Below are 25,655 nucleotides of genomic sequence, written 5' to 3'. Positions count from 1 at the left end.
TATTAAATGTATATACTGTATATATATATATATATATATATATATATATATATATATATATTGCATTTAAAAGGATATAAAAAAACAGGTCATAAAAAAGAAAATACTCTAATATCGTAAACCATTGTATTGTTGCACTATTGCTGAAATATAACTGACTTTAACCCAACATAGTTAAATTCAGCTCTAGAGCAGCAATACACTACTGGATGAGCCAATGACAAAAGGTATATGTGTGTAGCCCCCAATCACCAGCTATCTCTCAGTGCAGTGCTGCTCCTGAGCCTGCTATGTAGGGTTTTCAGCAAAGGGTACCAATAGATCCATGTTTTTGTAGGCTCTTTTATATAAAATCAGCATCTTGTATATTGAGAAATAACTTCCTTTTTTCTTAAAAAAAAAGTAAATAAAAATAAATAAATCATGGTTTCCTTAAAAAAAGATTATAGAAGTTTGGTGGAAATGAGCAAGAGGCTTGCGGAAAATAGTATACTCCCATTTGGTCAATGGGATTTTCTTTGGCAGATTAAAGAGACGATTGGCCACTTTGGAGGTTGTTGAATAATCCCGTAAGACATGAAATGTTAGAAGGAAATACAATAATTGTAGCCATAACTCCGACAGAAAAACACAGCTGTGAAAAAGGGTCTCTTCTTTCAGTGCATCAAATAGACCAGTATTCCGAATTTCCATCCAGTCTCGGAACTCGGGTTTAATGGAAGATTTACATAAAAAGCATTCAATTTCCATAACAACATTGCTTAGAGGAAAACATGGCAAAGTTCTAACTTGTAGTTATGGCGAGGTTGATGAAAAATCATTTTTTTCTTCCTTATAAATATCAGAAAGTTTTTAATTTTAAAACGTTTTATAATGGATCTGAGCACTGTTACTTTTATTTTGTACATCTATAGAAAATAAAATAAATATACAAGTAATATACAAAAAAAGAGATAACCTACTGCTACGAAGCTTTCTCAAATGGTTTAAGAATTAAAGTTTCCTTGCAGCTGTAGTTATCTGCCCTTAAAGGTTAAACACTTCACTTGAGAATTCAAGGAAGCAAGGAAATTGAGCATTTTATTTCCATAGATACAAGCTTAAGTAACTCTGCCCAGCTGGAAAAAAGCAAAGAAACTGTACAAGGTTGTAATGTAGTGTGTAAAATAAAACACAGATTTTAAACAGGAAATCAAAATGGGTCCATTCCAATCCATCGCAATTTCCCATGCAAAGTTCCTTGAATAACTTTCTGTGGGGTTTTAAAATTCTATCCCATTGCAATCTGTTTGAAATTTCCACAATTGAATTATTATAATGCATTTGTATCACTACAGTTGTAACAATGATCAACAGTTAAACATATATATATTTTTTTGTATGAGATCCCTAAGTGTACACATAAAAAAACCTGAAATGCTTAGTGACCCCAAGATTCCTTATCTGAAAGAAAACAGATCCCTCTCTCAAATTTGTGGGTACTTAGTTTTTGGGGTATAATAGTTAGGTGATCATTGTGGTAATAGTGATTACACACTGGTTAAAAAATATACAAGTTTATTTATATAGGGGCAATGTTATATCTTTTTGTTGTATCCTTCTGACATGTCATGACATATACATAAAATAATGGTGTACATTTAAAAAAGTTCACATATTAAAACAAATCTGAAATACTTAAAAACATACACAACCTCTTATTTAAAAACAAAACAGACCTTCAGATTTGGAAACAGATACTGGAGTTAAATGGGATGTTAAAAAATGAGGGGGGGGTTAGGGTTAAATCTAAATGAAAATGTTACAAGGCTTCATTACATTTACACATATAGCCCTAGACCCTATGTAATTCACAAACATTGGGCCACTATGCAAAAATAGGTGGTACAGCTACTTTTCTAGTCGGTTTATTGCACTTTTAGAGTATGTTGCCTAGCAACTCTTCCTTAATCAAGCTCTACAAACAGACCAGGTTCAATTATATGCCCTGAGAATTGTAAAAAAACAATTATTTCAGTAATACATAATGTTACATTTATAGAAATATATATATATTTATATATGCTCAGTTGCTATTAAGAGGCCTAATATGTGCCAATAAAATATTCCCCAGACTACTTCAACAACCACCAGTGTGAACCACAGACACAATACAGGATAGATCCATGGATCCAGGTTGTTTATGACAAATTCTGACCTTACTATTTGCATGGCTTAGCAGAAATCAAGGTTTGTCACACCAGGCAACTGTGGTGGTAATTGTGTACCAGAACATCTACTGTCCAGTTTTGGTGAGCCCATGCCCACTGTAGCCATCATGCAAGCTATCACAGCCTTGCCGCCACATACATTTATTGCAAGCCAGGTATGATAGCTACAGTGTTGCATAATGGTCCTTACAGGTTGCAACTAGCATAGGATCTAGGCCATATTGTTTACATTTTACTAAGTAATAGGTAGCCTCCATTAAACATATACAAAATGAATTTAAATAATAATAAAAATTCATCTTAAACATCTGCAAGTGATTGAGACCAGCACTCCCAAATGTGCAAGCAATGAGTCCCAATGCAGGGTGCCAGCCCCCAGGGGATTCTTTTCCACTTCCCCAAGAGTATAAAATAAAACAAAGGAAAGATGCTGTAATCCTTAGTACCGTAATTTAAAATGAGAAAAAAACATTATTCAGCCATTAAAGCTGTAATGGCTGAGTAATGGCTGAATAAAGGCTTTTTTCACATTTGAAATTACCAGTACTAAGGAGTACAGCATCGTTACTTTGTTTTATTTTAACATACCATATTAAAGCAATATTTTATTTATTTTTAGCATGTGCTCCGCCTACTTCCTCCCTCCTTATTCATATTCCGTGCTCAGCATTACACTGTGCTCAGCATTTCAGCATTACCGCATCTTCACACCTTCACAGCAGTGGCTTATGCATATGAGAGTCCTGCCAAACCTACCAACCATTGTCACCGTTGCAAAACCACCCAACTCCGACTGACTACATTACCCATAAGGCCACAGGGTGCACTGGAAGTTCGGCCATACTGTGCATGTACGATTTAGTCGAAAAGCACCCGATTATAGGCCACACCCCCCATATAGGCCGCACTGCAAATTTAAAGCTACAGATCAAGGGAAAAAGTGCGCCCTATATTTGGAACAATACGGTATATGAAAACGTTATATAAAACCAAAGCAGTTGGCATAACTTATAAGACAGATTGCAGCTTAAAGGAACATGATACCCAAATGTAGTAGCACTTAGAAATGATGCAGCATATCTTTAAAAAGTTGACTAGAAAATATCACCAAGTGATTTAGCATATGGGTATTTGTTCCCTTTAAGTCATGGCAATAGAGTAGTGCAAGTTGATAGAATGATCAAACACCTTAATCAAATAATGGGCTGCTTGCATGTGACATTGTAAAGATGATATACAAAGCTGGATTTGACAGTAAGTAGGTTTTATATGGGCAGGACTGGGAAATCAGACCGGCCTCGGAAATTTTTAAGCACCGGCCAACACCATTGGTCTGGAAACATCACCTCATTGAAGAAGAGCACTGTACCGTGGGTGTCCGGAGGCGATTTGTCAGCGATATACTTGCCTTACAGATAGGGTGAGTTTAACATCGTTTTTTTAGGAAACGATCACACTAATGTTTATTTTTAGTGATGGTAAATACTAGTGTTTCTTATTCACTTGGATTTACCATCCCTTTAAATGACTACAAAACGAATACATGTGACAACGTTTGAATTACGTCTGAATACTTTGTGTTTTCCAGTTCATTCATATTTTCTACACATATTAACAATAGTTGCAAATCTTTTATTTTGTCTATTTATCACTGTTGTAGAATTACACTTGATTTGCAGTATCTCCTTGCTAAATACATGTTCTCAAAAAGACTGCACCTCTCAGTTAAGCAGTTGCTCTTATGATACCCACCCTTTATTGTTCTTAAAGAAAATAATAGAAGTACTGACCTACATTGCGTTTCTTGCTATCAATAGAGATGAATCGTATGCAGGGATTATTGGTGATGTACTTTGCTGCCCAGGGGACAGAAATCTGTGTTCCAGCTTCATAAAACAGCCCCAGGGCATATCGAGAGGAGTAGCTTACAGTCTTCAATTTCTGCCTTTGGTTTTTCTGAATCACTGCAACACAAATATTAGAAAATGACTTAAAAAAATAATTATATATATTTATTAAAGGGACATTAAACACTTTGAGATAGTAATATAAAATGATACATATAAAAAAAACTTTGCAATATACTTTCATTATTTATTTTGCCCCCTTTTTCATAATTTCATTCTGAAAACTGTGAGCTTTTCAGTTCCTGTTAGAAGTGAAAAACACTTTGCACACAGTCATTGGCTGCACACTATTGTGACTTATTTATAATTGTCTCTAATTGCCCTCAGCTTAGAAAGAAACCTAAGCTACAACATGGCAGCACCCATTGCTTTATAGACACTAAGGGCTGGATTACAAGTGGAGCGCAATTTTAACATGCGTCTGTAAACCGGCAAATCTGCTAGTTTACAGTTGCACGTTGAATAACTGGCCATTACAAGTGGCTGGTAAATGCTACCGCGAGCTCCGGTCAGCACTTTGCGCTCAAATTAATTAACCAGAGATCAGATCCCACAATTTCCCCCAAAATAAAGTGTACAGTTCCTTTAAAATAAAAAATAAAAATATGAGCATCTTTTTTTTTATTAAAAAAACAGCATGAAGCAGTTATAAGGGGTTAAAGTGAGGGGATGTAGGTGTTAGAAAAGTGCTGAAAAGTGCCTTTACATTGCGGTCTATGGGGACTGTGATTATACTGTTAATATATATGATTATGCTTATATACATATATATTTATGTGTTAATATGTGTATATACACATAAAAAACACAAGTATATATGTATATATTTGACATTTGCTGGCCAATGCTGCGCGACTTACCCCCTGCACTGTGCAAGGTTCTTTGCCGTGTCTATCAGCATAAGAAAGAGACTCCCTTTGGAGCCTTTGGAAGTGTGCTCTCCTGAGCACAAAGCTTTCATGCAATGCGGACGTGACCTCTCATTGTGCTCAACTTGTAATACCAGCGCACATTTGCGTGCGCCGGTATGACTGAGTCAAGTGCAAATATTGCGCTTGCGAAAGCACAATTTTGCACCCCACTCATAATCTAGCCCTAAAAGTTTACACTTATTTTGGGTGGGACTGTTCTCTAGGTCAGAGCCTAGCCAAAAGAGGAAATGAAGGGGGCGGAGGAACAGAAGATACCAAGTAGGATTATAAATCTTTTATTATAAAATATAAATATACTTTTTTTTAAAAAAAAATATGCAGATTTGCTTGCACACTAATATATGTTTCATTGTAAAATTCTTAAAGTCTAAAATTTAACATCACTTTAAACAACTAATAAAACTTTAAAAAAAATGTTTACATATTATTCTAAGACTAGCCTTTTCTTTGAATGCATCATTCTATCTGACATTTATTTAGGGTTTAATGTCCCTTTAAATAACAGAAAGTTCAGCTATTCATGGTAGATGCTCTGATAGACATGATATCGATCACACATCATTAAATGCAGCTTGATCATAGACATAACTAAAAGAAACTGTTCTGGTACTTTGGGCAGCTAATGAACAGAAACATCGCTACAGGGTAAAAAAAAAAAAAAAATAGAATACGTGTAATGGTTTGCCATGAGACTGCATTGTTCTCCACAAACCATTATACATATCTAAAGGGCCATTAAACACATAGAGGTCCAGGGTCAAATCTTATATTTTTAAAAATAAACAACCCAAGGTATAGATCTAGGCCTATTTGGTATATTTGATGCCACTATTTGGCCGACAAATACAATCATATAAAAACAATTGTTAACTTCTTCAAAAACTTTGGGTTTTTCACTGAAATTATTTACACACAACTACTGCAGTCACAAGACAAATGGTTGTAAAAGCTTGTCTAGGGTCCCTTTTGTTCAGAAACGGCAAACATGCATGACTTTGCAATTAGTTTTTAGCAAATAGAAGGATGCTAATTTCAGCTATGCACCACACTTCTGAAATTCCTGGCAGTGAAGGTATTAATCAGTTAGCCTGTAAGGCTCCCACTTGACACATTTTACCCCCTGATCTCTCCCAAACACCTCTCTCACCCCACTACCACTGGTCATTACCATTTTAGGTACTGGCAGTCTGCCAATATGCAGTTTAAGACTCTTTTTTTTTTTCTATTAATTTCTGTATCGTAGGCAGGGGCGGAACTACCATTGGTGCAGAAGGGCGGTGGCACCAGGGCCCAAGTGCTGGGGGGCCATATCAACCAGTCTACACATAGGCATGTGCAGAATGTGTACAATCCTAATGCAAGGAAGCCTTTTATTAGTGCAGTTTGCAGGTCTATCTGTCTATCTATCTATCTATCTATCTATCTATCAAATCATTATACAGAGCAGCATGTATATTACTGCTATTCCTTACTACTGAGTTACCATTGGGGGCCCCCAAAAAAATTTGCACTAGGGCGCTCTGTTGAGTAGGTCCGCTACTGATCGTAGGGGTCCCTCCTCACCCTCCCACCTCCCTGATCCCCCAGCAAAAGCTCTCTTACCCTCCCACTGACATATTTGTTACTGGCAGCCAGTCTGCATGTAACAAATAACTATTCTTTTTTTGTTTAATTTTTTTTCTGCAGTGTAGCATTCCCCTTACCCTCCCCCTGCCAAGATCCTTTTTCTGTAGTGTAGGGTTCCCCTCCCAGCTATTTTGTTCCATAGTGTAGGGACCCATTCCGGCCTCACATTTTTGCTGTAGTGCAGGGAACCCTGTCTCTCCCTCCCCCTCCTCTGCTGGGCCAATCCACCTGCCATCCTCCTTCCCTTCCACCCAGCACCAACGATGATTGTTACAGAGAGTGACACAGGCAGTGTCACTCTCTGTAACAATCAGTTATCTGCCTTCATATGGTAAGGGAGTATGATTTTTGAATAGAAGTTTAAGGGATTTCCCAATAAAATATAGCCAGATTTTAGTCAATTGCTCAAGACCACAGTAAAGCAAAGTGTGACCTCAGCAATAATGAAGCTGATTGGCTGTTGTTTTTTCCAACATGTAGCTAACAGTAGCTGAAGAATAACTGTTCACAGAGAACTTACTATATTGTGAGTTGAACACAATGAGGTAAAATTAAACATGTCTTCCTTTTTTAACATAGTACTTTCATATTTCTGACCCAGACTGTTCCAGACTACAACATTATCTTTCCTGTTCAATCTGCCTCTGTTATGGACTATCCACACAAAGTCTACCTATGCATCATGTACTAGTAATTCCTATTACTGTCTGCATATAACAAGCCATGGAACCTAACAATTGTATAGGTCATGTACTCTCATCCCACTACCCAAAGGAGAACGTTTTTCATGGACTCATCTGCTGTACAACAACAGTAAACTATTGATTCACTACAGCCTTTCCTTGTTTTGTAATCTTCTTCAATCCAGTACTACAGAAATTATTTGGGAAGTCTGCAGGGGAAGCTGACTGTTCTAGTCATTACAAGCAGATCATAAAAGAGAACAGTAATGCTCTCAAAAGTCAATTCAGACTTGGACTCTCTAAAACCTTAAAGGGACATAAAACAAGTTGGGATAGAGACAAAATATAATATGTACTTTAATTACTTTACCTGTAAATGTATACTGCAGTGCCTCGCTATTAACCCTTTCTTTTTAGTTTTCAAATTGTACAGCTCTAACTCCCCCCACACAATTCCTTCTATGGCTGTATCTATATCCACCTTTCATTTGGTAGAATGCAGATTTTAACATTTATTATCTGCTGGAGCATATCTAGATGCAAATAAGCTGCTGTGAACTCAGTTGAAATGCAATGCCTGTGTTTCTGATGCTTAACACTGATAAGGGGGGGTGGATCAGACTATTCCAGACAGCATGGCTATGTAAGTAATTTTGCTTATTTTTGAAAATTATTTTAAAATACTTGCCAGCAATTTTTAAACATTTTTTTTAATGCAAACTATTTTTACTTAAAGGGCCATAATACCCACATGTTTAAACACTTGAAAGTGATGCAGTATAGCTGTATATCACCTGAACATCTCTATGTAAAAAATAAAGATATTTTACCTCAAAAGTTCCTCAGTAGCCACATCCCATTGTAAAGGATTTCTAAGCAGCATATCAGTATGTCTGTCCCGGGACAGCTGAAGGCATGAGCCTCGTGCACTCTCATGTTATTTCCCTATTCAGTGTAACAATAAAATCTCATGAGAGTTAAGTCAAATCTTCAGATTTCACAGTAAAATAGAGATCACAGTAAAATAGTTCATGACCTCAGCACTGCTGATGCTGATTGGCTGCTGTTCATTTCTTCATTATTATTTTTTTACCTACAGCTGGGAGCAGCTGAGTATAACTTTTTACACAGAACTTACTCTGCTGAGCTGAGGAGATTGTGAGGTAAAATATCTTCCTTTTTTACATAGAGATGCTCAGGTGATATTTTCCTGTCAGCTTTTTACAGTTATACTGCATCAGTTTCAAGTGATTTAGCATGAGTATTATGTCCCTTTAAGTATCCCTTTTAGGATATGCACAGATTTGAACATGTTTTATAGCACTTTAAACAATGAAGTGGCAGTAGCTGAAGTCCTGGACACACTAAATGATTGAGCCAAGCTAGTGGTACGAAAGCAGCTCGGAGTGCTTAAGAAATACATTTGTTCGCCAGATGAGAGCACATAACTCTGAAATGATAAAAAGAGTCTGTTTATTCCATATAATTCCAATTACCTTTCATGTTTCTAAAACCCATGAAGGGACATTAAACACAGACTGGTGGCTGCATGAAATTGTAGCTTTATGACTAAGAAACATTTTGCAATAGATTGTGCAGCTCTGTTCAGTCACATAAGTATAATTTTAATGCTAATTTATCACGTTATTGTATATATGTTTGAGGTTACATTTTATTGTTGGTCACACGTACAAAGAATGATATAGGTGAAACAAAACTGAATCAAACAATTAATTATAGCTGACAAAACAGCGGTTACAAACTGAGAAACATGTTTTATAAATATTTCTACCAATGGGAGTGTGGGAGTTTATTGTTTTTTGTGTTTTAGGCAATGAAATGGGGTAATTTTGTATATAGTGTGACTGGTGGTCAGCTTAGATTACGGCGTAAGCCGAAACATATCAGCGGTTCTGTTTCAATTCCTTTTTATCTCTCACTGTGCCTAGTTTTATGCTTTATGTTACATTTTAAATATATCCAGTGCTCCTCACTCATTGTTCATTGTAACATTTCCATACTGCCCGTTTTGAGCATGCTACTAAATAGCACAATACCCCCCCCCCCCCAGAGGTTTCTACCCTATTTTCTGAAGCAAGTAGTGCGCAGTCTCCAGCGCAGCAGCTATGATTGCTGCAATACCGGAGGAAAGTTTAACCTGGTGACTTATAAGACCTAGCCTGTTTGGAGAGCACCTGATGATGCTTTTTATATTGTGAGTGAAGATCATTTGTCCTTTCATGATTGTTTTAACTGAAAATGTTTTGCATCTTCCCTTAATATGTCTAGAATTAATGCCAAATACAAGTACAGGTACAATCATTATATGTCCTTATTCAAGCTGAATATCCTTAGATATATTTCCAGTCAGACAGGGGAACATAGAAAGTCATGAATCATATATTCTATGAACGCCACAACCTTCTACATTATATGTTCTCCTTCAGCTCCTACAGGTACCAAGCTGTATTAAATCAATGTAGGTAAAACCAACAGTAGAACTCCCCTATACAGGGAGTGCAGAATTATTAGGCAAGTTGTATTTTTGAGGATTAATTTTATTATTGAACAACAACCATGTTCTCAATGAACCCAAAAATCTCATTAATATCAAAGCTGAATAGTTTTGGAAGTAGTTTTTAGTTTGTTTTTAGTTATAGCTATTTTAGGGGGATATCTGTGTGTGCAGGTGACTATTACTGTGCATAATTATTAGGCAACTTAACAAAAAACAAATATATACCCATTTCAATTATTTATTTTTACCAGTGAAACCAATATAACATCTCAACATTCACAAATATACATTTCTGACATTCAAAAACAAAACAAAAACAAATCAGTGACCAATATAGCCACCTTTCTTTGCAAGGACACTCAAAAGCCTGCCATCCATGGATTCTGTCAGTGTTTTGATCTGTTCACCATCAACATTGCGTGCAGCAGCAACCACAGCCTCCCAGACACTGTTCAGAGAGGTGTACTGTTTCCCCTCCTTGTAAATCTCACATTTGATGATGGACCACAGGTTCTCAGTGGGGTTCAGATCAGGTGAACAAGGAGGCCATGTCATTAGATTTTCTTCTTTTATACCCTTTCTTGCCAGCCACGCTGTGGAGTACTTTGACGCGTGTGATGGAGCATTGTCCTGCATGAAAATCATGTTTTTCTTGAAGAATGCAGACTTCTTCCTGTACCACTGCTTGAAGAAGGTGTCTTCCAGAAACTGGCAGTAGGACTGGGAGTTGAGCTTGACTCCATCCTCAACCCGAAAAGGCCCCACAAGCTCATCTTTGATGATACCAGCCCAAACCAGTACTCCACCTCCACCTTGCTGGCGTCTGAGTCGGACTGGAGCTCTCTGCCCTTTACCAATCCAGCCACGGGCCCATCCATCTGGCCCATCAAGACTCACTCTCATTTCATCAGTCCATAAAACCTTAGAAAAATCAGTCTTGAGATATTTCTTGGCCCAGTCTTGACGTATCAGCTTGTGTGTCTTGTTCAGTGGTGGTCGTCTTTCAGCCTCTCTTACCTTGGCCATGTCTCTGAGTATTGCACACCTTGTGCTTTTGGGAACTCCAGTGATGTTGCAGCTCTGAAATATGGCCAAACTGGTGGCAAGTGGCATCTTGGAAGCTGCACGCTTGACTTTTCTCAGTTCATGGGCAGTTATTTTGCGCCTTGGTTTTTCCACACGCTTCTTGCGACCCTGTAGACTATTTTGAATGAAATGCTTGATTGTTCGATGATCACGCTTCAGAAGCTTTGCAATTTTAAGAGTGCTGCATCCCTCTGCAAGATATCTCACTATTTTTTACTTTTCTGAGCCTGTCAAGTCCTTATTTTGACCCATTTTGCCAAAGGAAAGGAAGTTGCCTAATAATTATGCACACCTGATATAGGGTGTTGATGTCATTAGACCACACCCCTTCTCATTACAGAGATGCACATCACCTAATATGCTTAATTGGTAGTAGGCTTTTGAGCCTATACAGCTTGGAGTAAGACAACATGCATAAAGAGGATGATGTGGTCAAAATACTCATTTGCCTAATAATTCTGCACTCCCTGTAAGTCCATTATAGGTTCTATTGATGAATTTTCAGAAAAGGTGAAAGTTCCAAGCTAGCACCATAAATTTCATATGTGGGGAAAATGACCCACATATACAACACCTTTCAGAAGAGAAAATCCATTAGCAATGTCTAGCAGACTTCCTCTTTGAAGCAGTAGATGTCCCCATTTTAATATTTCATCAAGCTTGTTTGTATTATTATCAGAGTGAGACTGTAATAATAAATTAATTTAATAAAAACATTTTGTACTCATATTTATATACAAGACGTGCTGATAACTGGAGACAAGTGACAAGTACATGGAAGATATAAGGGAAGGATACAGAAACTAAAAAACTAAAAGGATATGGGCTATGATGTATTACAAGACCTGAAGCGTACACATCTTTATTTAAAGGGACAGTCAAGTCCAAAAAAAACTTTCATGATTTAAATAGGGAATGTAATTTTAAACAACTTTCCAATTTACTTTTAACACCAATTTTGCTTTGTTCTCTTGGTATTCTTAGTTGAAAGCTAAACCTAGGATGTTCATATGCTAATTTCTTAGACCTTGAAGACTGCCTCTAATCTGAATGCATTTTGACCACTAGAGGGCATTAGTTCATGTGTTTAATATAGATAACATTGAGCTCATGCACGTGAAGTTACCCTGGAGTGAGCACTGATTGGCTAAAATGCAAGTCTGTCAAAACAACTGAAACAAGGGGGCAGTTTGCAGAGGCTTAAATACAAGGTAATCACAGAGGTAAACAGTGTATTTCTATAACAGTGTTGGTTATGCAAAACTGGGGAATGGGTAATAAAGGGATTTTCTTTCTTTTCAAAAAACAAAAATTCTGGTGTTGACTGTCCCTTTAACTTCTATGGTGTGAGGCATCTTTGCAACATATAGGCCTAGATTAGAAGTGAATCGCTAATTTATCATGCGGCTGTAATCGGCGCACAATAAATAACCAGCCATTACAAGTGGTTGGTTATTGCTACCGCAAGCTTGTGGTAGTAACTAGTGTTCAAAAAATTAACCAGAGGTCAGACCTTTGGTTAATTTTTAAAATGTGCCCCCCAAAAAATGTGGGTAGTGGCTTTTTGTAAATATAAAATAATAGCATTTTTAATTTAAAAAAAATACAAAAACTGCACTAAGCAGTTTTTAGGGGTTAACGTGTGCGGGTGTTAGAAAAAAGAATTGTCACTAAAAAGTACCTTTACATAGCGGTGTATGGGGACTGTGTGTTCTCAATAAATATATATGTATATGCGTATATACATAATTTATGTGTCAATATGTGTACATACAAACACATACATATATATTCATACATTTAAATTTGCTACCCATCGCTGCGCGACTTACCCCGTTCCCTGCTCTAGGTACCATTTTAGCCTATGGAAGCATGCTCTCGTGAGCACAAAGTTTCCGTTTAATGCGAACGTGAGGTTGCGTTTGCTGCATTGCACCTAACTTGTAATACTAATAATATTACTAAGTTGAACGCAAATATCGTTTTCGCAGAAGCAATATTTTGTGCTCCGCTTATAATCTAATCCATAATTGGGTTTATGAACAAGCCCTGGTGACTACCACTCTATTTTTTCACCCTACTGCTTAAAAGGGACATGAAACCCAAAATGTTTCTTTCATGATTCAAACAGAGCATACAATTTTAAATAACTTTAGAGTTTACTTCTATTATCTAATTTGCTTCATTTTTTTGTTATGCTTTGTTGATAAAGCAGCAATGCACTACGGGGAACTAGTTAAAGGGACAGTCTACACCTGAATTTTTATTGTTTAAAAAGATAGATAATCCCTTTATTACCCATTCCCTAGTTTTGCATAACCAACACAGTTATATTAATATACTTTTTACCTCTGTGATTACCTTGGGGCCTATTTATCAAAGGTCTTGCGGACCTGATCCGACAGTGCGGATCAGGTCCGCAAGACCTCGCTGAATGTGGAGAGCCGCCAGCAGGGAGTTGTCAATCAACCTGATCGTATTGGATCGCGTTGAATTGCTGCGATTCCTGTCCGCCTGCTCAGAGCAGGCGGACAGGGTTATGGAGCAGCGGTCTTAGAGACCGCTGCTTCATAACTGCTGTTTCTGGCGAGTCTGAAGAGTCGGAGCTTGATAAATGGGCCCCCTTGTATCTAACCCTCTGCAAATTGCCCCCTTATTTCAGTTCTTTTGACAGACTTACATTTTAGTCAATCAGAGCTGGCTCACCTGAACTCCACGTGCCTGAGCACAGTGTTATCTATATGACACACATGAACTAACACCCTCTAGTAGTGAAAAACTGTCAAAATGCCCTGAGAGAAGAGACGGCCTTAAAGGGCTTAGAAATTAGCATATGAACCTCTTAGGTTTAGCTTTCAACTAAGAATACCAAGAGAACAAAGCAAAATTGGTGATAAAAGTACATTTGAAAATTGTTTAAAATTACATTCTCTATCTGAATCATGAAAGTTTATTTTGGACTAGACTGTCACTTTAACACATCGGGTGAGCCAATGAGATGAGACATATATGTGCAGCCACCAATCAGCAGCTCCTGAGCCTACCTAGGTATCCTATTCAACACATGATATCAAGAGAAAAAAGCAAATTAGATACTAGAAGTAAATTGGAAAGTTTTTAAAATCACTTACTCTATCTGAATCATGAAAGAAAAAAACAGAATTTATGTTTACCTGATAAATTACTTTCTCCAACGGTGTGTCCGGTCCACGGCGTCATCCTTACTTGTGGGATATTCTCTTCCCCAACAGGAAATGGCAAAGAGCCCAGCAAAGCTGGTCACATGATCCCTCCTAGGCTCCGCCTACCCCAGTCATTCGACCGACGTTAAGGAGGAATATTTGCATAGGAGAAACCATATGATACCGTGGTGACTGTAGTTAAAGAAAATAAAATATCAGACCTGATTAAAAAACCAGGGCGGGCCGTGGACCGGACACACCGTTGGAGAAAGTAATTTATCAGGTAAACATAAATTCTGTTTTCTCCAACATAGGTGTGTCCGGTCCACGGCGTCATCCTTACTTGTGGGAACCAATACCAAAGCTTTAGGACACGGATGAAGGGAGGGAGCAAATCAGGTCACCTAAATGGAAGGCACCACGGCTTGCAAAACCTTTCTCCCAAAAATAGCCTCAGAAGAAGCAAAAGTATCAAACTTGTAAAATTTGGTAAAAGTGTGCAGTGAAGACCAAGTCGCTGCCCTACATATCTGATCAACAGAAGCCTCGTTCTTGAAGGCCCATGTGGAAGCCACAGCCCTAGTGGAATGAGCTGTGATTCTTTCGGGAGGCTGCCGTCCGGCAGTCTCGTAAGCCAATCTGATGATGCTTTTAATCCAAAAAGAGAGAGAGGTAGAAGTTGCTTTTTGACCTCTCCTTTTACCGGAATAAACAACAAACAAGGAAGATGTTTGTCTAAAATCCTTTGTAGCATCTAAATAGAATTTTAGAGCGCGAACAACATCCAAATTGTGCAACAAACGTTCCTTCTTCGAAACTGGTTTCGGACACAGAGAAGGTACGATAATCTCCTGGTTAATGTTTTTGTTAGAAACAACTTTTGGAAGAAAACCAGGTTTAGTACGTAAAACCACCTTATCTGCATGGAACACCAGATAAGGAGGAGAACACTGCAGAGCAGATAATTCTGAAACTCTTCGAGCAGAAGAAATTGCAACCAAAAACAAAACTTTCCAAGATAATAACTTAATATCAACGGAATGTAAGGGTTCAAACGGAACCCCCTGAAGAACTGAAAGAACTAAGTTGAGACTCCAAGGAGGAGTCAAAGGTTTGTAAACAGGCTTGATTCTGACCAGAGCCTGAACAAAGGCTTGAACATCTGGCACAGCTGCCAGCTTATTGTGAAGTAACACAGACAAGGCAGAAATCTGTCCCTTCAGGGAACTTGCGGATAATCCTTTTTCCAATCCTTCTTGAAGGAAGGATAGAATCTTAGGAATCTTAACCTTGTCCCAAGGGAATCCTTTAGATTCACACCAACAGATATATTTTTTCCAAATTTTGTGGTAAATCTTTCTAGTTACAGGCTTTCTGGCCTGAACAAGAGTATCGATAACAGAATCTGAGAACCCTCGCTTCGATAAGATCAAGCGTTCAATCTCCAAGCAGTCAGCTGGAGTGAGACCAGATTCGGATGTTCGAACGGACCCTGAACAAGAAGGTCTCGTCTCAAAGGTAGCTTCCATGGTGGAGCCGATGACATATTCACCAGATCTGCATACCAAGTCCTGCGTGGCCACGCAGGAGCTATCAAGATCACCGACGCCCTCTCCTGATTGATCCTGGCTACCAGCCTGGGGATGAGAGGAAACGGCGGGAACACATAAGCTAGTTTGAAGGTCCAAGGTGCTACTAGTGCATCCACTAGAGCCGCCTTGGGATCCCTGGATCTGGACCCGTAGCAAGGAACTTTGAAGTTCTGACGAGAGGCCATCAGATCCATGTCTGGAATGCCCCACAGTTGAGTGACTTGGGCAAAGATTTCCGGATGGAGTTCCCACTCCCCCGGATGCAATGTCTGACGACTCAGAAAATCCGCTTCCCAATTTTCCACTCCTGGGATGTGGATAGCAGACAGGTGGCAGGAGTGAGACTCCGCCCATAGAATGATTTTGGACACTTCTTCCATCGCTAGGGAACTCCTTGTTCCCCCCTGATGGTTGATGTACGCAACAGTTTTCATGTTGTCTGATTGAAACCGTATGAACTTGGCCCTCGCTAGCTGAGGCCAAGCCTTGAGAGCATTGAATATCGCTCTCAGTTCCAGAATATTGATCGGTAGAAGAGATTCTTCCCGAGACCAAAGACCCTGAGCTTTCAGGGATCCCCAGACCGCGCCCCAGCCCATCAGACTGGCGTCGGTCGTGACAATGACCCACTCTGGTCTGCGGAAGGTCATCCCTTGTGACAGGTTGTCCAGGGACAGCCACCAACGGAGTGAGTCTCTGGTCCTCTGATTTACTTGTATCTTCGGAGACAAGTCTGTATAGTCCCCATTCCACTGACTGAGCATGCACAGTTGTAATGGTCTTAGATGAATGCGCGCAAAAGGAACTATGTCCATTGCCGCTACCATCAAACCTATCACTTCCATGCACTGCGCTATGGAAGGAAGAGGAACGGAATGAAGTATCCGACAAGAGTCTAGTAGTTTTGTTTTTCTGGCTTCTGTCAGAAAAATCCTCATTTCTAAGGAGTCTATTATTGTTCCCAAGAAGGGAACCCTTGTTGATGGAGATAGAGAACTCTTTTCCACGTTCACTTTCCATCCGTGACATCTGAGAAAGGCCAGGACAATGTCCGTGTGAGCCTTTGCTTGAGGAAGGGACGACGCTTGAATCAGAATGTCGTCCAAGTAAGGTACTACGGCAATGCCCCTTGGTCTTAGCACAGCTAGAAGGGACCCTAGTACCTTTGTGAAAATCCTTGGAGCAGTGGCTAATCCGAAAGGAAGCGCCACGAACTGGTAATGCTTGTCCAGGAATGCGAACCTTAGGAACCGATGATGTTCCTTGTGGATAGGAATATGTAGATACGCATCCTTTAAATCCACCGTGGTCATGAATTGACCTTCCTGGATGGAAGGAAGAATTGTTCGAATGGTTTCCATCTTGAACGATGGAACCTTGAGAAACTTGTTTAAGATCTTGAGATCTAAGATTGGTCTGAACGTTCCCTCTTTTTTGGGAACTATGAACAGATTGGAGTAGAACCCCATCCCTTGTTCTCCTAATGGAACAGGATGAATCACTCCCATTTTTAACAGGTCTTCTACACAATGTAAGAATGCCTGTCTTTTTATGTGGTCTGAAGACAACTGAGACCTGTGGAACCTCCCCCTTGGGGGAAGCCCCTTAAACTCCAGAAAATAACCTTGGGAGACTATTTCTAGCGCCCAAGGATCCAGAACATCTCTTGCCCAAGCCTGAGCGAAGAGAGAGAGTCTGCCCCCCACCAGATCCGGTCCCGGATCGGGGGCCAACATTTCATGCTGTCTTGGTAGCAGTGGCAGGTTTCTTGGCCTGCTTTCCCTTGTTCCAGCCTTGCATTGGTCTCCAAGCTGGCTTGGCTTGAGAAGTATTACCCTCTTGCTTAGAGGACGTAGCACTTTGGGCTGGTCCGTTTCTACGAAAGGGACGAAAATTAGGTTTATTTTTGGCCTTGAAAGGCCGATCCTGAGGAAGGGCGTGGCCCTTACCCCCAGTGATATCAGAGATAATCTCTTTCAAGTCAGGGCCAAACAGCGTTTTCCCCTTGAAAGGAATGTTAAGTAGCTTGTTCTTGGAAGACGCATCAGCTGACCAAGATTTCAACCAAAGCGCTCTGCGCGCCACAATAGCAAACCCAGAATTCTTAGCCGCTAACCTAGCCAATTGCAAAGTGGCGTCTAAGGTGAAAGAGGTATAGTGGTGCGTTTGTTTAAAGTGGAAACCGCTCCCTCGACCTTGGGGACTGTCTGCCATAAGTCCTTTCTGGGGTCGACCATAGGAAACAATTTTTTAAATATGGGGGGAGGGACGAAAGGAATACCGGGCCTTTCCCATTCTTTATTTACAATGTCCGCCACCCGCTTGGGTATAGGAAAAGCTTCTGGGAGCCCCGGGACCTCTAGGAACTTGTCCATTTTACATAGTTTCTCTGGGATGACCAACTTGTCACAATCATCCAGAGTGGATAATACCTCCTTAAGCAGAATGCGGAGATGTTCCAACTTAAATTTAAACGTAATCACATCAGGTTCAGCTTGTTGAGAAATGTTCCCTGAATCAGTAATTTCTCCCTCAGACAAAACCTCCCTGGCCCCATCAGACTGGTTTAGGGGCCCTTCAGAACCATTATTATCAGCGTCGTCATGCTCTTCAGTATCTAAAACAGAGCAGTCGCGCTTACGCTGATAAGTGTGCATTTTGGCTAAAATGTTTTTGACAGAATTATCCATTACAGCCGTTAATTGTTGCATAGTAAGGAGTATTGGCGCGCTAGATGTACTAGGGTCCTCCTGAGTGGGCAAGACTCGTGTAGACGAAGGAGGGAATGATGCAGTACCATGCTTACTCCCCTCACTTGAGGAATCATCTTGGGCATCATTGTCATTGTCACATAAATCACATTTATTTAAATGAGAAGGAACTCTGGCTTCCCCACATTCAGAACACAGTCTATCTGGTAGTTCAGACATGTTAAACAGGCATAAACTTGATAACAAAGTACAAAAAACGTTTTAAAATAAAACCGTTACTGTCACTTTAAATTTTAAACTGAACACACTTTATTACTGCAATTGCGAAAAAATATGAAGGAATTGTTCAAAATTCACCAAAATTTCACCACAGTGTCTTAAAGCCTTAAAAGTATTGCACACCAAATTTGGAAGCTTTAACCCTTAAAATAACGGAACCGGAGCCGTTTATAACTTTAACCCCTTTACAGTCCCTGGTATCTGCTTTGCTGAGACCCAACCAAGCCCAAAGGGGAATACGATACCAAATGACGCCTTCAGAAAGTCTTTTCTATGTATCAGAGCTCCTCACACATGCGACTGCATGTCATGCCTCTCAAAAACAAGTGCGCAACACCGGCGCGAAAATGAGGCTCTGCCTATGATTTGGGAAAGCCCCTAAAGAATAAGGTGTCTAAAACAGTGCCTGCCGATATAATCTTATCAAAATACCCAGATTAAATGATTCCTCAAGGCTAAATATGTGTTAATAATGAATCGATTTAGCCCAGAAAAAGTCTACAGTCTTAATAAGCCCTTGTGAAGCCCTTATTTACTATCTTAATAAACATGGCTTACCGGATCCCATAGGGAAAATGACAGCTTCCAGCATTACATCGTCTTGTTAGAATGTGTCATACCTCAAGCAGCAAGAGACTGCTCACTGTTCCCCCAACTGAAGTTAATTGCTCTCAACAGTCCTGTGTGGAACAGCCATGGATTTTAGTAACGGTTGCTAAAATCATTTTCCTCATACAAACAGAAATCTTCATCTCTTTTCTGTTTCTGAGTAAATAGTACATACCAGCACTATTTTAAAATAACAAACTCTTGATTGAATAATAAAAACTACAGTTAAACACTAAAAAACTCTAAGCCATCTCCGTGGAGATGTTGCCTGTACAACGGCAAAGAGAATGACTGGGGTAGGCGGAGCCTAGGAGGGATCATGTGACCAGCTTTGCTGGGCTCTTTGCCATTTCCTGTTGGGGAAGAGAATATCCCACAAGTAAGGATGACGCCGTGGACCGGACACACCTATGTTGGAGAAATGTGGGTTTCATGTCCCTTTAATCTGCAAAACTGTTTCTGTAGTTAAAATGAAACCAACACAAGCGCTTCCCTATATCATAAATTAACGTGATAAATACAAATATAAAAAGTCCTAAATAATCAAACTCAATAAATAAAATAGAATGGTACACTTAGTCCATATAAAATATAAAAAACGCATATGGAGGAGAGTCCCACACCTAGCAGCCCGTGTCCAAAAAGCAGGCTGAGTCCCAATAGTCTCTCGGTATATAGTAAAATTACCGACCTTAGGATAAAATGTATATCCACAAATAGTAACCACCAGTGAATGGAACGTAGAATGAGGGCTTGTGATTTCCACAGGTGTGAGTAATCGTGTCTCCAACGCCGTGGTATGTACAGGCGTATACAATTATTTTCTCTAGTACTCACAGTACAAACAATATACTATTAAAGTAACAGTAAAGTCAAAATTAAACCTAAATGGATTAAACAGAGCATTCATTTTAAACAAATTTACTTCTATTATAATTTTTGCTTAATTCTCTTGGTATAATTTATTACAGAGTCATCCTAGATTAGTCTAGGGACGTGCACATGTCTTTAGCCATCTGGCAGCAGTATTTGCAACAATGTTTAAAGTAATGTTATACATAGTTGCAAATATTGCTAAAGGCACGTGCATGCTCCTAAACTCCTATTAGCCTATCTAGATTTACTCTTCCGGATACCAAGAGAAGAAGCAAATTTGAGAATATAAGTAAATTGGAAAGCTATTTAAAATTGCATGTGTTATCTGAAAACTATCTGATACATTAACACTTTGACTGTCCCTTTAAAGTATAAATATAGTATATACACTAATAATGAAAATAAATAAATAAAAAAGATTTGGATTGAAGTTTTATGCAGCCTTCGATTGTGCACGGTATACAAGGTTTGTCCTTTCCTTTAGCCGCATTCTCTTTTTTCAGTCAGTATATTCAAACTTTGCTTTGTTTAGAAAATGTGGGGGGAAGTTGCAGGAAGTGGTCTTCCAACTGCATTTACAAAATAAACTAGAAACAGAGATTGTAGGTTAAATAGAAATGGCACTGATATGAGTATCATGTATACAGGGTAAAACCCAAATTATATATATATTTTTAAAACTATATGAATTTGCAATATTATTCAAAATAATAGACAAATAAAAATAAATAAATATATGCTAATAATTTGGTACAATTTTAGCAAATCGCTGTGAAATTTTATAGTTGTTGGCTTGGAAGCTCTGGCATGTGGTTTGATCCATTTAATGTCAAACATGTTTTCTGAAGTGCAGAAAAGGTTAACCCACCAGCTGCCAAAGAGGGCTGCAACGCATTGTAATGCTGTGCATTGCTGCTCTTCTCTGGGAGCTTAGGGGTTAAACATGGTCTCTCCCAGACTTAATGCGTTATTTGCTCTACTGTATTTCCCCAAAAACAAAGCTGGCCGGATGCCAACAATCTGGTTATTTCGGGCAGCTTGCTTGCGTAGGTGGTAGCAAAGGTTATGAGAAAGACTTTGCTTGATAGCAACTATTACTCTCTTCAATGTCTCCAAGCTGTGCTGCTAATCTGATATGCAAATTTCTGTCTTTAATCTTGCTCTACACAGTTCTGTTGTTCTCATTGCCCACAGTATAACAAATAAAATGCCACAGAACTGAATATACCCAATGGCATTTTTTTCATGCTCTCTTTAGAAGAAGAAAAATACTTTATCTGTTGTTGGCAAAAGAACTTACAGACATGTCTCACTTATAAGAATTGTTATCTTTAAAGGGACATGACACTCAATTTTTTTTTTCTTTTGTCATGTATTTCTACAGATTTAGCACTCATAAAACAAGATTCCACATCATCAGCCGGGTGCCCTGTATCATATACACAATATCTAATTTCCACAAAGGAATTACTTTATAAAATACTTTTAATTGTGATGCTCCACCCCAATAAATACCCCACCATTAGTGCAAAGTGGCCGCTTTTTCAAATCTCCACCATCTCCCTGAGGGGCATCTGCGCATGCATTCCGGAATGCTACGGTTCCCTGGATGGGTTACCTATACAATTGCATCTAACAGTTGTATTTGAGAAATAAGATTTAGGGCCTGATTTATCATCAGTCTGTCCGACATGATCCGCTCAGCGGATCATGTCTGACAGACAACTATGAATGCCGACAGCATACCTTGTCGGCATTTATCATTGCACAAGCAGTTCTTGTGAACTGCTTGTGCAATGCCGCCCCCGGAAGATTGGCGGCTGCTAGCAAGCAGAAGGTGTCAATCAGCCCGATCATATAGGATTGGGCGGATTGATGTCCGTAGCCTCAGAGCAGGCGGACCAGTTATGGGGTAGCTGTCTTAAGACCACTGCTTCATAACTGCCATTTCCGGCGGAAACAGGGGCATCAAGCTCCATTCAGAGCTTGATAATTCGGCCCCTCAGTATCTTTCTGATCTGTGGTCAAGTAAGTATTGGTATTTCTCTTATGCTTTTTTATTATTGGCACATCCGGGGATATGTAGCATTCCGAGATGCATGCACAGTTTAGAATCAGGGATGCCAGCAGAGATCCAGAACAGCAACCACTTTGCACTAAGGTGGGGTATTTATTAGAGTAAGTTGTGGGTATTTGTTGTTAAGTCTGAATAAGGAGCACCACCCCCGAAACGTCAATATTAACCCCTTGAGTGCTAACGACGGCTCTGAGCCGTCGCAGAGTTTCTCACTCAGGTGCTAATGACGGCTCAGAGCCGTCGCTAGCACTCTCCCACCTTGAGGGAGATCTGGGGGCTCCCACCCGGTCCTACCCCGGCGATCGTGCCTGTAGAGTGACAGGCATCGCCGGGGCTTCCCGTTTTGCGCAGTGACGTCACACGTAATGACGTGATGACGTCACCGCGCAACTTTATGTAAAAAAAGACAATGGACAATATAGGGAAAGGGGGAATGCTGCTTAGAAGCCTGTATCTCAGGCATCTAAGCAGCTACAGACCCCCAAGAACCACCATTGGAAAGGTAATCGCCTATATAAGTCTGGGGATCTGAAATGAAAAGAAAAAAGTGGGGGGAAAAATAATTAAAAATGTAAAATTAAAAAACCCTCAAATGTGCTTAGCACCCAGGTGGGAAAGTGCTTAGCACTCAAAGGGTTAAAAGTATTTTATAAAGTAATTCTGGAGAGTGCCTTTGTGGAAATTAGATAGTGTTTATGATACAGTGCACACCGGCTGATGATATAAAATCTTGTTTTATGAGTGAACGAGTCTGTGGGAATACATGTTAAATAAGCTTTGGACTGTGAGTGTTTTTTTTATATGTTACAAGAGAAACAACTGTTGAAAGAACTGGAGTAGAGTGTTAATGATATCCAGGGGGCCAATGTCTTCCATTTCTTTAAGGTGGATGCAGCAAGAATCAGGTTTGATACAGTCACAATTAAGGATCAGAGGGAACAACCCTCACATGTATATACCTCCTTTATTGCAGTTAAAAATAAGAGGCATTCATTTGAAGCTGCATCAGTGTTATTTGTTAGATTATCAATGAAAGAGATACATGATCCCAAAAGGTTTTCGAATCCGAAATGTTCCTACTATAGAGAAGAACAACATTGCATTTTGCAACAAATAATGTGAAATTTTGGATAAATGCTCACTAGATTTAATGTTGTTGGTGATTGAGGAAGTGGGAGTTTTGTTACAGCAGATTGAGCTAGAGTTACAACAGTTTGTGAAGAACCACTTGCATGTTCTGGAATCGAATAAAGATGAAAATTGACTGGAAAACTGAAAAGCCAAGTAGCTGATTATGAAAAAAAGTTCATTACGTTCAAGGAAATAAAATGGGAAGCAGTGATTTCTGATTATAGCGAGAGATGCATTTATAGATGGACCTTGGGCCCTGAGGATAGGAGACTCACCAGACCATGGAGACAAAGACTGTTCAAACCAAGAACACTAACTACAGTTGAAAGTTCAGATAACAGTTCTGAAGAGGAGACTAGGCAAGTACCAAGTACCAGAAGTACAGCAATATAGGGCTTGACGACAAAATCACAAAATGGGGGAGGAGGCAAATCCGAAGAGGAAGACACAGGAACCAGAATAAGAGGTAGACCTCCACGTCCCTGAAGGAGACAGGGATAAAGATAATATCATCAACTTAAAGGGACAGTCAAGTCCAAAAAACACTTTCATGATTGAAATAGGTCATGTAATTTTAAACAACAAATTTACTTTTATCACCAAATTTGCTTTGTTCTCTTGGTATTCTTAGTTGAAAGCTAAACCTAGGAGGTTCATATGCTAATTTCTTAGACCTTAAAGGCTGCCTCTGCATTTGACAGTTTTTCAACACTAGAGGGCATTAGTTCATGTGTTTCATATAAATAACACTGAGCTCATGCACGTGAATTTACTGAGGAGTGAGCATTGATTGGCTAAAATGCAAGTCTGTCAAAAGAAGTGAAACAAGGGGGCAGTCTGCAGAGGCTTAGATACAAGGTGATCACAGAGGTATTATTATAACTGTGTTGGTTATGCAAAAAACTAAGGAATGGGTAATTAAGGGATTATCTATCTTTTAAAACAACAAAAATTCTGGTGTTGACTGTCCCTTTAAGTGACCACCAGTTTACAGACCTTGAGAGGAGGGTGTTGAATAGAGGATTATCTTTCACACCTAAAGCACTGAATAATGAATTTGCCTTACAGGTGGATTTGTATAAATTTCAGAGGACTTTGAGATTAAGAGAATTCTTTGGGGAGCAGATTGGTGAAGCAGATACCCTGAGAGAGAAAACTATTTTTGATCCAAAAAACATCAATACCAGTATAAAGGCATTCAATGGATTGGTAACTCAATATATGATGGACTCTACAAGGACAATTTGTAGCTCATTTAAAAACAATTTGACAGGATCAAAGTGGAAGGCCGTGAATGATCTCAGCAATAATTTGAATATTGTCATAAGGGAAGCCGATAAGGGTGGTGCTTTGATGTTAATGAACTATGGTGACTACAAGAAAGACATATTGAGTCAACTTTTGGATGTCAAAACATACAGATTGTTATCTACTGAACCAGTAAAATGTTTCAAAGCACAGATTGATCAATATTTGGAAGTATTGGAACAATAACATGTGCACAAGGATCTTGTCAATCCCCATGGCAGACCAATTGTGTTGGCCAGGGGTTCTTTATTACAATCTTAGGATACATTTTTAGATTCCATCTGTTGGTTTATCTCCAGATGTTTTGATACAACTACTTGATTTCTGTCTGAAATTTAATTATTTCCACTTTGAGAGTGTATTGATGATCTGCTGATTTGGACAGGCACTCAGGAAGATCTTAAAGAATGGTTTGTACAGGTTAATACAGCTCATCCAAATTTTAAGTTCAAGATGAACTATGCGGTAAATGAGATTGATTTCTTGGATTTAAGAAGTTATAAGGCTTCTGGCAAATTACAAGCAACTCTGTTCCAGAAAGATACAGACAGGAAATGAATCATAATGTCTAATAGTTGTCATCACCTGCATTGAAGAGGGCCCTACTGGTCTCACAATTTACAAGGGTTTTCAGAAATAATTCCTCTGTGCAGAATAGGAACAGAAAAATGCATATGATGTATCAGAAATTGAGGTTATCAACAAGGGACACTGGATAAGGTATCTGAATAACATTTGGTTTCTGGGGTGGATACGAGATTACATTTTGTCACCACTTATACTTCTGATAACTGGCAAATTCCAAGAATTTTAAGGGAGATCTGGCACATTTTGACAACCGATAATGCATTACCCGTTGATGACAGCATGTGACCAAGAGTTGGTTATAGAAAAAGTAAATTATTGAGGGATTTTTTGATGAAACCAG

The 25,655-nt window shown here is 39.2% G+C and overlaps 1 protein-coding gene across 2 annotated transcripts in view; it reads right to left on the bottom strand.

Annotated features, from left to right (window-relative positions):
• Nucleotides 1-25,655, bottom strand: part of RNLS (renalase, FAD dependent amine oxidase) — a 281,833-nt gene that overhangs the window by 71,030 nt on the left and 185,148 nt on the right. For both annotated transcript variants that reach the window (XM_053692212.1, XM_053692214.1), the window contains exon 5: nt 4,001-4,174. In XM_053692212.1, coding sequence (XP_053548187.1) covers nt 4,001-4,174 — 174 coding nt within the window. The remainder of the gene's footprint in view (nt 1-4,000; nt 4,175-25,655) is intronic.

Source organism: Bombina bombina, chromosome 9 (genome assembly GCF_027579735.1).
Source record: "Bombina bombina isolate aBomBom1 chromosome 9, aBomBom1.pri, whole genome shotgun sequence".
Lineage (NCBI taxonomy): Eukaryota > Metazoa > Chordata > Amphibia > Anura > Bombinatoridae > Bombina > Bombina bombina.
Note: the sequence above shows the minus strand (reverse complement) of the source record. Positions and strands in the feature narration are given on the sequence as shown.